This window comes from Artibeus jamaicensis, unplaced genomic scaffold, assembly GCF_021234435.1.
Source record: "Artibeus jamaicensis isolate MK-2021 breed Jamaican fruit bat unplaced genomic scaffold, CSHL_Jam_final contig_384, whole genome shotgun sequence".
Classification (NCBI taxonomy): domain Eukaryota; kingdom Metazoa; phylum Chordata; class Mammalia; order Chiroptera; family Phyllostomidae; genus Artibeus; species Artibeus jamaicensis.
The window spans coordinates 13,399,936-13,417,569 of record NW_026521810.1 but is presented as its reverse complement, the minus strand read 5'-3'; the positions used below and the strand labels follow the sequence as shown (position 1 = coordinate 13,417,569).

The 17,634-nt window shown below is 39.4% G+C and overlaps 1 protein-coding gene and 1 pseudogene across 4 annotated transcripts in view; one reads left to right on the top strand and one right to left on the bottom strand.

The window, feature by feature from the left end:
* LOC119059877 (charged multivesicular body protein 3) overlaps window positions 1-365 on the bottom strand; it is a 100,649-nt gene extending 100,284 nt beyond the window's left edge. For all 4 annotated transcript variants that reach the window (XM_053664651.1, XM_037159729.2, XM_037159730.2 and 1 more), the window contains exon 1: window positions 140-365. In XM_053664651.1, coding sequence (XP_053520626.1) covers window positions 140-365 — 226 coding nt within the window. The remainder of the gene's footprint in view (window positions 1-139) is intronic.
* A 9,735-nt stretch (window positions 366-10,100) lies between these two features.
* The window catches only part of LOC119065970 (60S ribosomal protein L4-like), a 45,855-nt pseudogene continuing 38,321 nt past the window's right edge, over window positions 10,101-17,634 (top strand).

Below are 17,634 nucleotides of genomic sequence, written 5' to 3'. Positions count from 1 at the left end.
GAAAAACTGGGAACCTCTCGGAGAAATCCGCTTAACTCTTCCAGATAAGGCCTCATTCTGGGGGTACCACCAGGTACGAGGAAGTACAGGTCGCTCGCCACCCTAGGTGGAGAATACATCAGGGCAGCCCGATACTCGCCTGACTTTTCCACCAGCTCCCGCACATCCTTCTTCTCGGGCAGCCCCGAGTACCCCAGTCCTCGGCACTCCAGAATGGTTTTCAGCTTCTTGAAGCTCAGCGCCACCGGATCCACCAGCTGGGTGGCAAAGATGCCAGTTTCATACCACACGATGGCCTCAAAAAACCTGGCCAGGACGAACAGGACCAGGAAATAGAGGAGCAAGAAAAAAAGCTTCAGCCACATCTTTCCCGGCGTCTCCCCTTTGCAGAGAGCTCCGACTATGAAAAACAGGAGGGTGGGTGAGTCTGTGTTCACACCGGACTGGGTGATGGCACGATCTGAGAGTGCGGCTCTTCCCTCGCCGCCGTCACTGTCGGAACATCCCCGGCCGGGGGCAGGTGGACTTAGGTATCTGGGGAATGAGGGCCAGACGACGAGGGGCACAGGCGCAAAGCCTCACTCCAGGCCTTCCAGTCAAGAGGCAAGAAAAATAAAAGGAAAAAAGTTTTAAAGCCCCATCAATTAAACACCGAAAGGAGAGGAGCGCGGAGAGAGCCCGCCCAGGCAGGGGGCACTGACCGAGGTGGCGGGGTCGTCCTTCCAGCACCGTAATCTCAAGGGGAACGGGGAAGCCAAAAAATATATTTCCGATCCACAAAGGAAACAGGGTCGGGGCTGCAGGCGGGGCCGGAGGGGCAGGCGGGGATCCCGCGACGGAGAGTCAGGAGGGCGCGGCACTCGGCAGGGCCTGGCCCGGGGCCCCGCGCGGAGAGGAGTGGACGCCGCAGCGCCGCGCCCGGTGCCCAGGGCCCAGGCCCCGCTGGCCACCCAGGCTCCGCGAGAAGCGAGGCAGGAGCGGCAGGCACGGCGGCGGCGGCTCCAGGTTCGCTCCGGCCGGCGGGCGGCGCCTTTCAGGCGGGCGGGCACAGCGGCCGGACCCGGGAGGGGGCGTCGCGGTCTCTGCAGAGGGCAATGGGGCGCGCACAGCGAAGGTCCTGGAGAAATAAAGGAAAAACAGGCCCGAGATGGCTCCCTGGGTGGCTATTGGGTTGTCCCCTAGCCACGTTGCGCCCGCCAAACTCGGATGGCCGCTGCGGCTCCCGGCCCGAGGAACCCAACGCCGCGGTTACCTCGCGAGGCCGCGACCGTCGTCTCCCGAGCCCCGAGCAGAGGACCCGCTGCGGCCGCAACCCCAACCCCAGCCGAGACATAACAAGTGACGTCGGCGGCGGGGCGGGGCCTTGGGCGGGGCCCAGCGTGAGCGCTCTCCGGGCTAGCGGAGGGAGGACCCCGGCGGCCTAGCTCCGGCAGCCTAGCTGGGGGCTCGGTAGAACCCCAGCTTTCACTGGGCTTCCAAACAGCTCCCAGGGGTGTCTCTCCAAAGTCTCCGCCCACTTTCCTTTTGCCCTGTAGATGTTTAGTAATTGATTTTGTCTGAGGGTTGGACTTTGGACTGTGTCGCTTTGTGTACTTTTTGTACAAATGTGTCACTTCTCCTCCTAAAATCTGTAAAAATAGATAAGTATGTTTATGCAAGGTCCTGGTGAATTGGTTAAATTTTGGCAGAGTTGGTTTGAGGTAGTAGAGGGCGAAACCCAGAAAAGAGTGATTTTTTAGTCTCTAGGTGAGAATGTAGTTTGTACCTGTGTGTTAGAAAATGTTTGGCCTGGAAGGGCAGCTAGAACTAGGTCCACTGGTCCCCTTCCTCCTACAATTTCTTCCCTTCCTATCCGGGCTAATTGTCGTTAAAACCAAGGGACGGAAACACTCAGTTCCCAAGATAAGACTGTTGAATGTTAATATGTCCCAGTGCAAAGTTAACCTGTGTTTTCTTTCATTACCCTTCCTGAGTGTGGGCACCGCCAGCAAGAGCAACTTCTGTAAAGTGAGTAGTGTGAGGGAGCATGCAGTACCTGGTTCTGTACTTATTTAACGCCGTTGGAGCATACTCTTTATGACAATCTCTGCGCCAGTCCTGAGGGAGAAGGGGGGTTGCATACACAAACTAAACACGGCTGGTTCTACCAGCCCTCTTGACCATGAAGGAAAACACCCAAGAATTAGGAGAAAAACGTTAGCCAAACGTTGTGCAAAGCTATCGAATATCTTGAACTAGGAGTGGAAGTTTTAGGAAGCATGGAGTTGTGATCTTCACTATTGGAGGGAATGAGCAATGAGAAACAAAGAATGGACTGTGTGAATGTACCAGTTTCCGAATGGTACCCCTTTAAAATAAAGCAAACAAAAGCATTTCAGTGCACAGCTAGTGAAGGAGGACTTAGGAGGGGATGCCCCTGGGGCAGGGAGAAAGAATCAGAGTAGGAGGTGAAGGAATGTACAAGCAGCTCTTGGCCTCTGCTACTATGTCTTGACTAGCTTCAATGTGGCTTTGTTTCCAAGACTGGCAAATCAATGTGGGAGACTATATAAAACAGTTAATTCTAACAAACCTGGTTCTGAAATTTCAGAATTCTTGGGCATGTCACAGTGACCCTGTTACTGGGCATGTTGCTGTCCAGACCTTGATATACAATGTAAGGTTCTTCACATCAAAGGGATGTACTCTCAAGTGAGTAAAGACTAACCCAAACTCAAATAATATAAGAGAGGCAGATGGGGAAAGTTAGGGTGTGAGCTGAAGATAGAACCAGTCAGGCCAGATGTCAGGGAAGAAAAATATTAGAGAAAGAAGGAATTAAAGAACTCGTGACAGTTCTTGTTTGTGGGGTTGGAGAGATATAGAGATATGGACATTTACATCCTCTACTGATGGGAATGTGTAACCTTCAGAAGGGCAATTTACAATGTGAGTTAGAAGGGCGCCTAAGATTCTTACTCTTTTGCACAGTAATCTCGCTCCAAGGAAGCTATCCTTAGGAAATAATTGGATGTGTACACAGATATGTGTGTGTAGAGTTTTGTTGTTAAGTTAATAATAGAAAAAAAAGAAAAAAAACAAAAGCAATCCAACTATCTAGCAACAGAGGATTGGTCAAAGAGAGTAATCCAAAAGATGAACTATTAGGCAGCTACTAAAAAGAAAGATACAGACACATGATTATGGACTTGAAACCACGTCCAAAATGCAGTTTTTAGGGGGAGCAGCAGACTGCTGAAAAGTGTGCACGATATGATCCTATTTTTGCATTTGTATAAGAAAAGGACAGAGATACACTAAAATATTCACCATATTCATCTTTAGGTGAGGAGATTTAGATGATTTCTATTTTTCTTTTGTACTTTACCTCTATTTTATTATTTTCTGAACTAATTATGCACTACTTTGATAATTTTAAGGTGTGTTTCTAAAAATAAGACACCCATTAGAACTGCTTGCCTGGTCTGGAGGTTTAATAGCAGAGATTCATCCTCTGGGACTCCAAGAGAGTGTGGGCTGTCTTCCCAAAATGGTGATTTCAGTTTCCACTACGCCTAACTGGGTAAACGAATTAGAATTTTTGTTGCAAGACCAGGCTGACAAAAGGATATTTGAATTTTTCATAATCTGTTTTTCTAACACCTAGGCTATTAATCTGGATCCTTGGTTTTCCACCTTAGATTCTGTTCATTTGTGGGATGGCTTAAATGCCGTGTCATTTCATAAAGTGGCATGAGCATGAGAGCCGTCATCAGCGGGCCCTGGCCAGTCCGGGCTATTATCTACACACTGTGTCACCTTGTTATGAAGTCACAGGACCTCTCTAAACCACACTTTTATCATCTATAAAATAGGATAGAATGTTTACCCCATGAAGCTGTTGTAAGGATTAAATGAGGCAGTGAATGTAAAAAGTACTTTGAAACAGACATACTGCTTGTATTTAATTTTAAATGAAGAACTAATTTGAGAGGGAAATAAAATTAAAGTCTTTGGCTGAGCTGGATGAAAGAGATTTATTTTATTTAGGATCCAAAGAACCCTCTTTTTTTATTTTATATTTCATCCAATTTTTAACCATACATAGTTTTAAAAGTCAAATTACGCTTCAAGGCTTCATCCAAATTAGGATGATCTTGAGAGCAAAATGGGCAATAATAGTAAAACTATGCTAGACTCACAAAGCTAAACTAGGACTGTCCCAGAAAAACCCTACTTATTAAAAAAAAAATCCTTGCCCTGGCCTGTGTGACTCAGTTGGTTGGAGTGCTGCCCCATGCACCAGAAAGTTGTGGGTTCAGTTCTAGTCAGGGCACACACCTAAACTGTGGGATTGACCCCCACAGTCCGAGTGCATACAGGAAGCAGCCAATCCATGTTTCTCGCGTTGATATTTCTCTCCCTTGCTTTCCCCTTCTCTCTCTCTCAAATTAATAAAAACATATCCTTGGGCAAGGTTAAATAAAAAAAATAGATCTTCTTATCCCTACCCACTATGTTTCCCATTTCTCAGAAACAATTCTTTAACTGTTTTCTCCTGTTTACCCCTGTATTTCCAATAATAGGTTTCTACTGTTCATCTTGATTTTTCCATTTAATACATTATTTATTGATTTCTTACTGCGGAATATGAGGAATAACCTCTTTTTCTTAATCCTCACCCAGGGATATTTTAGAGAGTGAAGGGGAGAGAGGAAGGGAGAGAAACATTGATGCAAGAAAGAAGCATCTATTGGTTGCCTCTTGTATGCCCTGACTGGGAATTGAACCTGAAGCCTAGGCATGTGCCCTGACCGAGAACTGAACCCACAACCTTTCTGTGACGGGATGATGCTCCAACCAACTGAACCATAACAGCCAGGGTGAGGAATGATCTCTTTTATACCACCATTAATATACCATTTTCCTCCACTGTGATTATATTATATATTCATTTTTATATTATTACGACCACATAAATCTTGTTCATGGCTGAACCACACCATTTATATCTCCATTCTTATGCAATTGTTCATTTTCCCTGGAGTTAATAATTAACTCAAATTTTGCTTTACTCTATTTTCTAGGGTCCTGTACACTTAGTCATCTCTGTCTGAACTATACAACTCCTCCCGATGGCTAATCTATCAATCCATATTTTATTGGAAATAAGCCTCTGTCCCTGGTCCTCCTGCTCCAGACTAGACTGGTCACTCTCCAGACAAACTGCACAAATTGCAGCTGCTTTCTCGATCCCGTGGTTGTACTTTGTTCTTTTACCTCCTTGTTTGTGTGGAACACATCCCTTTCTACAGTGGTGTAGAGACCCTACGCATCTCAAAATTCCTTTATTCTACCCTTATCCTTTTTTTTCAAACTTAAAAACTTACAAGACTATTACCCAAACCTCCTTAATACCTTTAGCAACTCACCATTTTTAACATTTTTACTGTATTTACTTTACCATGCCTTTTTTCTTTATTGTATATGCATATTTTTTTTCTTGAACCATTTAAGAATTAGTTGCAGTTACCCTTCATAGTTCAATGATAGTCTGGCCAAGTATAGATTTATAAATTCGGAATCATTTCCTTTCAGAATTTTGAAGGCATCGATCCATTATTTATTTATTTTTTTTTACTTTTCAATTTTATTGGGGCCACATTGGTTAATAAAATTATATAGGTTTCAGGTGTACAATTCTATAATACATCATCTGTATATTGTACTGTGTGTTCACCACTCCAAGTCAGCTCTACTTCCTCGCCCTTCTCCCCCTTACGGACCTCTTCCTCCTCCCAGACCTCATTTTCCCCTGGCCATCGCCATACTGTTCTCTACATCTATGAGGGTTTTTTTTGGTTTAATCCCTTCACCGTTTTCACTTAGCCCTGTGACCATTCTCCCTTCTCACGGCTGTCAGTGTGTTCTGTGTCTATGAGTCTGTTTCTATTTTGTTCGTTAGTTTATTTTGTTCATTAGATCCCACATATGGGTGAAATCATATATTTGTCTTTCTCTGACTGGTTTATTTCACTCAGCATAATGTTCTCCAGGTCCATCCATGGTGTTGCAAAGGGTAAGAATTCCCTCTTTTTTATAACAGAGTGTATTCCATTGTGTAAATATACCATAGCTTTTTTTATCCACTCACCTACTGATGGACACTTGGACTGCTTCCAAATCTCATCTCTTGTAAATAATGCTGCAATGAACGTGGGGGTGCACATATTCTTTAGAATTAGTGTTTTGGGTTTGTTTCTTCAGAAATATACCCAGAAGTGGAAATGCTGTGTCATAAGGCAGTTCCACTTTTAATTTTTGAGGAATCTTCATACTGTTTTCCACAGTGGCTGTACCAATCTGCATTCCCACCAGTGGTGCATGAGGGTTCCCTTTTTTCCACTTCCTAGCCAACACTCGTTGTTTGTTGATTTATTGACGATAGCCATTCTGACAGGTGTGAGGTGATATCTCGTGGTTTTAATTTGCATTTCTCTGGTGATTAGTGACTGAGTATCTTTTCATATGTCTATTGGGCATCTGTATGCCTTCTTTGGAGAGGTTTCTATTTGGGTCCTTTGCCCATTTTTTATTGGATTGTTTGTTCTTTGTATTGCCATTATCTCCTGGCTTCTGCTGTGACTTGTTTGTGGCCTCTGTAGGCTTCTCAACTCTTCATTCTTGGTGTTCTGAACTTTTACAGTGATGTGCATTACTGCAAGTCTCCTTTGGGCCCTTTCAATATAACTCATGACGTTCAGTTCTGGGAAATCCTTTGATAATATCTCCTGTCCCTTATCTCACTCTTTTGGAATTCTCATCAGTGAGATGTTGAAACTTTTAAACTGATCCTATAATTTTATTCTCTTATTTCTCTTGTTTTCTTCTTTTTGCCTTTTGTTCTACTCTCTGGGAGACTTTTCCAACTTTTTCTTTCACCCCTTCTATTGAATTCTTAACTTTGTCTATCCTATTTTTTAATTTTCAAATGCTCTTGCTTGTCACAAGGATGAGCTTTTAAATAGCGACCCTGTTTTTTTTGTTGTTTTATGTATACAATACATTCTCGTATCTCTGAAGATATTAATTAATAATGTTTCCCCCCTAAGGTTTCTTTTGCTCTTTATATTTCCTCTTAGATATGAATTCATTTTCTATTTGTGTACTTTAGAATTTGTCTTTCATTTTAGAGGCTCTCTTTAATTACTTGGTAATTCTTGGCTTTCTCTTTGTTCACACGTTCATGAATGCGAGGAACTGAAAAGCTCAGTGGAAGATTCTCTGAGTGTGCGTGGGGCGCACTGTAGGGTGAACGGTCAGGACGCACCTTTTCACCAGGAAGATCTATAAGTCCGTATAGTCTATAAGTCCTAGACTATTTGCTTTTGTTGAAAAGGAATGCTGCTTGGAAAGTTTAAGTATGGCTTTTAGTATCCTGGAACTGAGTGGGAGAAAGAGGATGGGAATATCAAGTCTTAGTCATTAGGCTTGAACTTTAATACCAGGGTTTTCAGTCGGGTTTCTTATCTCTTTCACGTTGCTATGCTGGTGTTTCCAAGTCCACAGCCTGCCTGTCTACTTCAAAGGATAAACTTTCCATCTGCTTCTGGGGGGAGAAGGGCAAGTGCCTAGCTCCACAGAGTCTAACTGTACCTAATGAAACTGTTAGCAAATCTTCCAGTTTTCAGCCCCACCCACCACTCTAGGTTTCCAAAGTGGTGTTCTTCCAATTTCTTTCTTTTTTTTTAATATTAAATTTTATTTAGTTACTTTTCAAGTACATTTTTTTAAATCTATTTCTCCCATCCCACCCCACCCCTCCAATTTCTGAACTTTTCCTGGGTATTGTGGCACCAGCTGTTTAGTGTGGCAGAAGTAGTGCCACGGACCACCGCTTTTAACCTTTCTTGCAGTTAGGCCTTGCAAGTGACTGAACTGTGGCCAGTAGGATGCAGGTAGTGATGTGTATGTACCCCTTTCGGGACCAGCCCCTATAAACAGCTGCCAGTCTTCTCCAATCTGGGTGGCCAGGAAGTGGGACCTGAGACCTTTGCCCTACAGCAGGTCCAGGGGCCCATGGGATTTGTTCTGTTTTTCTGTCTCTATTTTTTTTTCTGACCATTGAACTCTCTTCATCTAAGACATAAGCAATTCCACAGAGCTAGAGGAGGAGGGGTGGGACCTGCAAAAACTTCAGAATGATAGACAGGGAGCAGAGGAAAAGGCATCCCAATATTTCATACTTTGCCTTCTGATGGGCTCAAGCGGAGTGGCAGATAAATGGAAAGGAATAACAGCATTTTCTTTACCTTTCTTACTGCATTATGAGGCACACATTTTGGTAAAAAATAATAATAAAGATGAGGGTGGGTTGAAATGTCTGGAAAGGGGTTGAAAATGACTAAAAAAATCTAAGTCCTATGTAGATAAGTTGGGTGTTTACCATCTTATGTCTGGTTATACCCAGCTAAGCAGAGATTTGAGGCAGGTAAAAGAGTGATTTTAAGTCAATCTCCAGCATAAAAACATATTTGATTTCTCACTTCAAGGCCATAAATGCTTGTTTCTTAATAACTAATAATAAAATGATGACAGGGTAGTTTTGACCTAGGCAACTCACTCTTCAGCAATTTCTCCTGGGAGCTCTTTGCCAGGTACACACTGTTATGAGGTGATGCCAGGCAGCACATACCCCCTGAAGGCTACTGCCCCCTGGATTCTCCCCTCCCTGCCCACAGCTCCTCCACCCTGTTATGGCCCTTTCCTCCCCGTTCTTTCCATCCATGCATAAACTCCCTTCTGCAGGAATCTCCTAAATAGTGAAACAAAATTAACTGAAAATTTATAAGATGTATTTCCTTATTATCAGACTGACTTACATTTTAAAAGCTTACTATTGGACAGTATATAATTATATTCACCATTTTTTTTAATATGGCATTTATGGTCATTAAAATAGACAAGTTCAGACTAACCCTTAGGTATGTAGCTACATAACGATATTATATTGTTTGTGTTAGAAAATCCAACTAACCCAAGAGTGACTTCTCCAGGGACGTGCCTTGCTGTGATTGAGAACTGTCTGTCCCATCTGTCCTTTCTATGCAGAGATGACCCTGATGACTGACTGTCATGACAGCGTCAGTACCAGGTTGCTCTTTCCAGTGCATTAAGGCAGTTATCTGCAGGAATGAGCAATGCTGGGGAAGCAGTGCTCAGAGACCTGTTTGGTACTCAGGCAGGCATCTTCAAAGGGGGAACAGCTTTTCATCAGAGAGATCCCTACAGAATGTGGCTTTCAATAAAGCTGAAAGGAATGCACCCTGGGGCAGCAGTTCTACCCAGTACACTACCATCCATGTAATACACAGCCCTTATCCTCTGGCTGGCCAGCCAGATAGCAGTCACCAGTACGTCATCTTCCAATACCAGGAACAGCAAGCAGTAGGACTCTGTGTATAAACATTTTGAAGACAAAGGTAAATAAGGGTGGAGTAATCAAATGAGTCACCTTTCCTCGTAGAGTAAACTGTTCCCTCCTCTGTCATCTGCAGCTACAATGACGTGTGGTCTGACCATAGGACAGCAGGGCTGGCTACATAATTTTCTTGTCCAGTGTAAAATGAAAATACACTTCCTTTGTTTAAAAAACAGGAAAAAATGCACTGTTAGTGGTACTTTGTGAAGCTTTTCCTGTCTTTTCCACTTGCTCTCTTGGCCTGTCATGGTTTTTTCAATTTGCCATTTAATGTAATTTCCTTGAACAGGGGATACTCACAGGGTAAGTATAGGTTCTGCCAGGCACCTGGACCCTGTCTGTCCGGCCATGGACCCCTCCTTCTAGCTGCAGTCCCCCTGAAGCAGCTGGTGAGTCTCAAAGCCCACTGCAACCTCAGTACCAGGATGTGTTCACTGCCTGGGCTGGGGGCAGGCAAAAGGCCTTTCCCTGGGGAGTCCACCCCTTTCTCCCCAACAGCTGTGGTGCTGTCAGCCCTCGTAGGGGTGACTGCTGTCACCCACCCTTGCTGAAAAGCATTTCTGGGGTGCATGTAACCCACCCTGACCTTCCTGGGCCCCACTGGAGGCAGAGGGTCACGAAAGAACATGGACCTCATAACATGGGTCTCACAGCACAACACAAACCAGTTGCCACACTGGGTGGAAGGCAGCAGTGGTCACAGTTGGGATGGCAGACGTGGAGAGTGAGGCGGGCGAGGCCCCAGGCACCAGGTGATGGACAGCCGGCTGCCAGGCAATGGGGAGCTGACGGCCAGCAGATGGCTGGGGAGCTGGAGACTCCAAGGCGCATGCTTCCAATATCCCCCAGACTTCATTTACAAAGCAGAAATTTAAAGAAAAAATACTTAAAATTTCAAGGCGGCATTAAACGCCGGGTGTGGGGTCTGTGTGAACATGGGGTCCTTTGCCACGGTTCTGTTCACACACCCCTGAAGGCCGCTGTGTATGATAAAATTATTGAAACCAGTGAAGGTTCAGGAAGTTCTTTGTTTTTGTTTTTGTTTTTGTTTTTGTTTTAAATCACATTTGTGGCATTTCTCATATGGCCTTGTACACAGTTTCATTTCTCTACCTTCTTCCCTTCCTGGATACCATCTGTGAGGCTGAGCTTTTCTTTGGAATATTACAGCTCCTCTTAAACGTTATCCATGAAATAGAAATAATATAATGATCGCAGAAGATTGTTGTGAAGACTTAATGAAGCAAAGCTTATCGGGCACTGAGCCCAGTGTCTTGTGCATGTTTTATACAAATGGATATACACATATTTTGGATATACACGTATAATTTATATTCCCACATACACAGATACCCATACATCTCTGCTGGCAAGCCGAGGGCCAGTACCAGAGTGTATAAAAGGTATTTAATATGTATTTTTGAATAGAAGAATAAAGTTAGTGTGAACATATTTTTAAATGTCAATCTAGCTAATGGATGCTTTAGGTGATATGCAATGCAGATATAACTTTACAATTTAAAAGAGAAGCCAGAAAAGTGTTTTTCAAAAATTCAAACCTGTACTGGTAGACAAATTCAGAAAGTCAACTGAACTGAATTAAGAACATGGAGAGAATGAAAAAAGTTCTGAAACCCCTGAAAAATATTTTTTTCAGTATGAACATAGGCCTTGTAAGGAAAGATGAAAGAAATTGGAGTTGGTGAGCTTGGAGAAGAGAAAGGTCAGAGAGAACTTTAAAACAGCAATATTGCTTTCAATTAAAAGTGTGTATTTTGTTATAAAAGTAGGACATGTTTATTGCAGAATTAAAAATATATAATGTATTTTTGGACCATAAGACACACCTAGGTTTTAGAGGAGGAAAATAGGGGAAAAATTTTGAAGCAAAAAATGTGGTAAAATATTTAATAACATAAATAATATAATATTTCACCAATGTAAATGTAAACAGAACTTAACAGCAGCATTAACAACTATTATTCCTTCCAAATTTGGGGGTGAAAAGTGTGTCTTATAGTCTGAAAAATACGGTACTAGCAAAAAGTTATAAATGTGCATGCTCCGTTCATTCTCATACAATGAGAACGTTTGTACCGATTGATTATCTTACCGTAAGTATGGGCTTGATACTCAAGAATATTATTGTCATTTTTAACATATATTTGCTAATTTTACAGCTGTAATGGCATCTCCTTGCTATTTTTATTTAAATTACTATTTTGAATAATAAATTACTTATTTTCTCATCTTATATGTTTACTGTCATATAAGTTTTCCCTTCTGAATTGCCTGTGTCCATGGACCATTTTTAATCAAAATTTTTGTTTTCTTTCAAAAAATTAGAATTATTTTAAAGCATAAATGAAAAGCTACAGAAAATACTAGAGCAGGTGCAGCATTTCAATGTGTTTTTCAAAGAAAGGCCTGCTAGGGGTGACGTAGAGGCTGTAGTAATACAATTTGTGATGTTGCTAGAAAAAGTAAAATGTTTATATTTTTTTCCTTACCAATGTGCAAGAGACTTTTATACAATAAGGGTGTTAATCTTTTCTCTGCCACAGAACTTATGCTTTAATATTTCTGACCAATTCATCATAGTGACTGATAAGAACAGAACAAAAATAAATTAGTTTAAATTAAAAAATATTTTTAGTCGGACATGAGAAGCAATTTCTTGACTATAAAGAGAATAAATTTAGGAGACTGAATTTATCATTATAAAATATCTGACCCTCCAGCTCTCTTCTGCGGCATTAAATTTAATCACGTTGGGACAGGAAGTAGGCCAAATGCTTATTTATGTTTTCTCCTAGTTCTATTTATTTTTTAGATTCTAAGAAACACTAATTTCAGAATTAGTAGGTAAAGGTCTAGGTTACTTGGCCAATAGGATTTGACTTGTGTTCCTTACTAATATAAGCAAAACAACTGAACCTTTGCAGGACTTTTGAGTGATGGCTGCTAAGTCTACTATTGTTTGTTGGCTGTACAAATAGGTGTGAATTCCATTGCATAATAACTAGGGCAAGTGTTCTATTTGTAAAAAACTAGCATGCTTACTGCTAAGTCATTAGGGCTCATTGGAACTATACACAAACACAAACACTCAACTCTATCCAGGCATGTGCTAAGAATGCACTTTCATGGTCCCTTCTAGTGAGGTGTGAACATTTGATTTTTACTGGCCAATGAAACAAGAGAGGAAGTAACATTTTCACTTCTGAGACCAAGTTTTAAAACAAAAGTTTTATATATAGTTTTTTACAAGTCACTTACATCTCAATAAATAGGTATAATTTTATATACAAAGTTTATATGCACATACATTTCACTAAAGCTTATATAGTTTATAATAAACTGCATGTATTTAAAGTGTACAATTTTATATGAGTATACACCCATGAAATCATCACTAAAGTCAAGATGGGAACATATCTCTCACCTCCAAAACTTTTCCCTTGCACTTTGGCGATCCCTCCCTCCCTGTCCCCTATCTCTAAATACCCAACAGTCTTCTTTTGTTGTTATAGATGTGTTTTTAATTCTCTAGAGTATAATCATACAGCATGTATTCTTTTTTGGCTGGCTTCTCTTACTCAGCATGATAATTTTAAGATTCACCTATGTTGCAATAGGTACCAATAGTTCATTCTTTTTTATTGCCGAGTGGTATTCCATTTTGTGAATATGCTGGTTTGTTTATCCATTCATTTCTTCATGGACAGTTGAGCTGTTTCCAGCTTGGGGCTATTAAAAATAAAGCTTCTGTAAACATTTGTGTACAACTCTTTATATGGAGCAAATACCTAAGAGTGGACTGAGTGGATCATATGTTCCTTATATGTTCAACCTAAGAAACTGCCACATTGTTTCCCAAAATGGTTGTAATATTGATATTGTCACCAGAAGTTCACAAGAATTTCAGTTCCTCCCACCCTCCTCAATACTTGATATGGTAAGTCTTTTTAATTTCAACCATTCTAATAGCTATTTAGTGTTGTCTCATAGTGGTTTTAATTTGCATTTACCTATTAACTAATGATGTTGAGAATCTTTTCTTACATTAATTTGCGATCTGTGTGTTTTAAATCGTCTGTTCAAACCTTTTACTCAGTTCTTTATTCATTGTTATCTCATTATTGAGTTTTGAAAATACATTTTCTTGATACAAGTCTTTTAACAGGTATCTGTTTTGCAAATATTTTTCCCAGCCTGTGTCTTTTCATTATCCTAAGAGTGTCATTTAAAGAATAGAAGGTTTACATTTTAACCAAGCCCAGTTGATCAACTGGTTCTTTTATGGATTGTACTTTAAAGAAAGTACAATTTATTTATTTATTTTTAGAGAGAGGGGAATGGGAAGAGAAACATCTATGTGAGACAGAAACATCAATCAGTGGCTTCTAGTACATGCTCTGACCTGGGATGGAATCTGCACCCCAGATACGCACCCTGACCAGCAATCAAACTGGTTTGATTTTCGGGAAGACACCCAATTGAGCCACACGGGTCAGAGCTATGAATTGTACTTTTGATGTTATACCTAAGAAGTCTCTGTCTAGCCCATGGTCAGAAAGATTTACCCATGTTTTCTTCCAAAAGTTTTATAGATTTATGTTTTTTACATTTAAGTCTATGAACCATTTTGAGTTAAATTTTGCATATGGTCTGAGATATGGGTCAATGTTCTTTTTTTGGCGTATGTATATGTAACTGTTCCAGCACAATTTGTTGAAAAGATTACCCCCTCTCCACTTCATTATCATTTATCGTGCCTTTGTCAAAAATCAAAGACATATGCGTATGATTGGGTTTATTTCTGGACTTTCTGTTTTATTCCATTGATCTATTTTTCTAACTTTATATTAATAATACTATAATTAGTGTAGCTTATAATAATTCTCTAAATCAAGAGTGTTATGCCTCCAGATTTGTTTGTCTTTTCAGAGTGGTTTGGATATTCTACATTCTTTGCATTTCCATAAGAATTTTAGAATCAACTTGTCAGTTTCTACAAAAAGCCATGCTGGTAGTTTGATTGACATTGCATAAAGATGTAAGTTAATTTCAGGACAGTTGATGTCTTTATAATATTGAATCTTCTGATCTGTGAACAAGGTATATCTTTCCATTTATTTAGCTCTTCTTTCATTTCTTTTAGCAATATTTATAGGCTTTGTGTATACATATTTTACTTTTTTGTTGAGTTCATCTCTTAAGTATTTCATATTTCCATGTTATAGTATATGGTAATGTTTTTCTATTCAAATTTCTAATTACTTATTACTAGTACATAGAAATACAATTAATTTTTATATATTGATCTTGTATCTTGAAACCTTACTGTTATTAATTATTAGGTCTACCTTCTTTTAAAAAAGATTTCAGCATATTTTTACATAGGTGATTATATAATCTACAAATAAAAACAGTTTAAATTCTTACTTTTCATTCTGGATGGATTTCATTTCTTATTTTGCCTGATTGCACTGGCTAGAACACTGGTACAGTACTGAGTTAAATTGATAAGAAAAGACACCTTATCTGACTCCTCATCTTATGTGGGAAGTATTAATATTTAAGTTTTCACTATTAAGTATAACAGTAACAATAGACTTCTTTAGATGACCTTATGAGACTGAGGAAGTTCCCTTCTAATTTAGTTTCCGGAGAGTATTTATCAAGAATAGATGTTGAGCCCTGGCTGGTGTGGCTTAGTGGATTGAGCACTGGCTTGCAAATGAAAAAAAGGTCACCAGTTCAATTCCCAGTCAGGGCACATGCCTGGGTTGTGGTTCAGATCCCCTGGCACTGATGTTTCTCTTCCTCTTTTTCTCCATCCCTTCCCCTCTCTCTAAAAGTAAATATATAAAATCTTTTTTAAAAGAATAGGTGTTGAATTTTGTTAAATGCTTTTTTGACATCTATATAGGTGAGCATATGATTTTTAATTTTAGCTCATATATCAATGCATATTGATTGGTTTTCAAGTGTTAAACTAACCTTGCATTCCAGGGATAAACCTTACTTGGTCATATGATGTTTTGTGATTTTAATATGTTATTGAATTTAATTTTGTATAGAACTTTTGTTCATGAGGGATTTTCATCTATAGTGTTCTTTTCTTATAATGTTTTTGTCTTGTTTCATTTTAAAGATAATCTTGGCTTCTTACAATAAGTTAGGAGCTCTTGTCTTCTGTTTGATATTTTTGGAATTGTTTGTGTAGAGTTGGTATTATTTTGTGGTCATAAACTTAACCTTTACTATCTGTAACAGCATGGATGGAGCTAGAGGGTATTGTGCTAAGTGAAGTAAGTCAGACTGAGAATAACAAACATATGATTTCAGTTATGTGTGGAATCTAAAGAACAAAATAAATGAACAAACAAAACAGAAATAGAATCATAGATAGAGAATAGACTGATGGCTGCCAGGTTGGTGGGGAGGGGGTTGAGGGCTGGGTGAAGGGATTAAGAAGTACAAATTGGTAGTTGCAAAATAGTCTTGGTTATATAAAGTACATCATAGGGAATATAGTCAATAATATTATAATAACTATGTATGTAATCATACATAATACTAGACCACCAAGTCTAGGTACTAGACTTGCCAAGGTGATCACTTTGTAAATTATATCAATATAAATGTTTAACTACTATGCCGTACACCTGAGAATAATGTAAAATAATATTGAATGTCAACTGTAATTGAAAATTAAAAAATAAAAAATAAAATAATATGGGAAAGCAGTGAAAAAATATTTTTAAAGAACTGTAAATAAAAGCCCTTTCAACCTAGAATTCTTTAAGCAATAAAAATATCTTTCAAAAATGAAAGACATAGAGACAAAAAGTACACTAGTGGTTACCAGGGTTTGGGAGGGAGGGGAGAATGTAGAGTGAATATTAATGAAAATGGAAATTTGCGGGGGGGGGATAAAATGTTCTGGAAATAGATAGTGAAAATAATTGCACAACCTTGTGAAGATAGTAAAAACCCATGAGTCATATACCAAAAAAAAATCCTTACCTGAGTATATGTTATTATTGATTTGAGGGAGAGAGAGAGAAACATCGAGGTGAGATGTTGCCCCCTTTACACACATCAACCAGGGACTGAACCCACAACTTAAGTATGTGCCCTGACCAGGAATGGGTCCCACTACCTTTTGGTGTATGGAATGATGTTTTAACCAACTGAGCCACGCTACCAGTGCCTGATTTGTATACTTTTAAACAGTGAATATTACGGTATGTGATTCTATTTCAATTTTTTTAGAAACAAAAAGGAAAAGGAAAAATCAGACATACAAGGGATGAAAGAATTATCATGAGCCAACCTGCATTCTAAGATATGTTCAAAAAAATTCTACAAACAGAAGGAAAATGATACCAAATGGAAATATATTACAGAGCTACATGAAAGAATAAAGAGCTTTGGAACTGATAACTGGTAAATATATGATATTTTCTTATTATTTAAATCTCTTTAAAACAACCTATTATTTAAATCAACTTTTTAAATGAAAATAATACCCTATCTGAGTAACTCAGTTGATTAGAGCATCATCCCAAAAGGCCAAGGTTATAGGTTCAATCCCGTCAGGGCACATACAAGAATCAACCAATGAAATCATAAATAAGTGGAATGACAAATTGTTGTTTCTCGCTCTCTCTTGCTCTCCCTCTCTTTTTCCCTTCCTCTCTCTCTCTAAATAAATTAATTAAAATACATTAATTAAAATAATTATAAAATAATTAAAAATATGGAGTTTATGCCACATATATAGGTAAAATATGTGACAACAATAACATAGTGAGAGGTGACATCACTACATCCTCTACAGATAATAAAAGTATAATGAGGGAATAATAAGCATCTTTGTGCCAATAAATTTAACAACTTAGAAGAGATGGTCCCATTCCTTGAATGACCCAAACTACCAATGTTTGTTCAAGAAGTAATAGATGACTGGAATATCCTGATAGCTGCTAATTAAATTAAATATGTAGTTAAAAACTGGTACACAATGAAAACTCCAGGCCAGATTACTTCACTGGTATACTTTACCAAATATTTAAGAAATAAATGTTATACAAATTCTTCTCTGATATCAGAACCAAACAGACTTTACAGAAGAAAATTACAGAGCAATATCCCTTATAAAC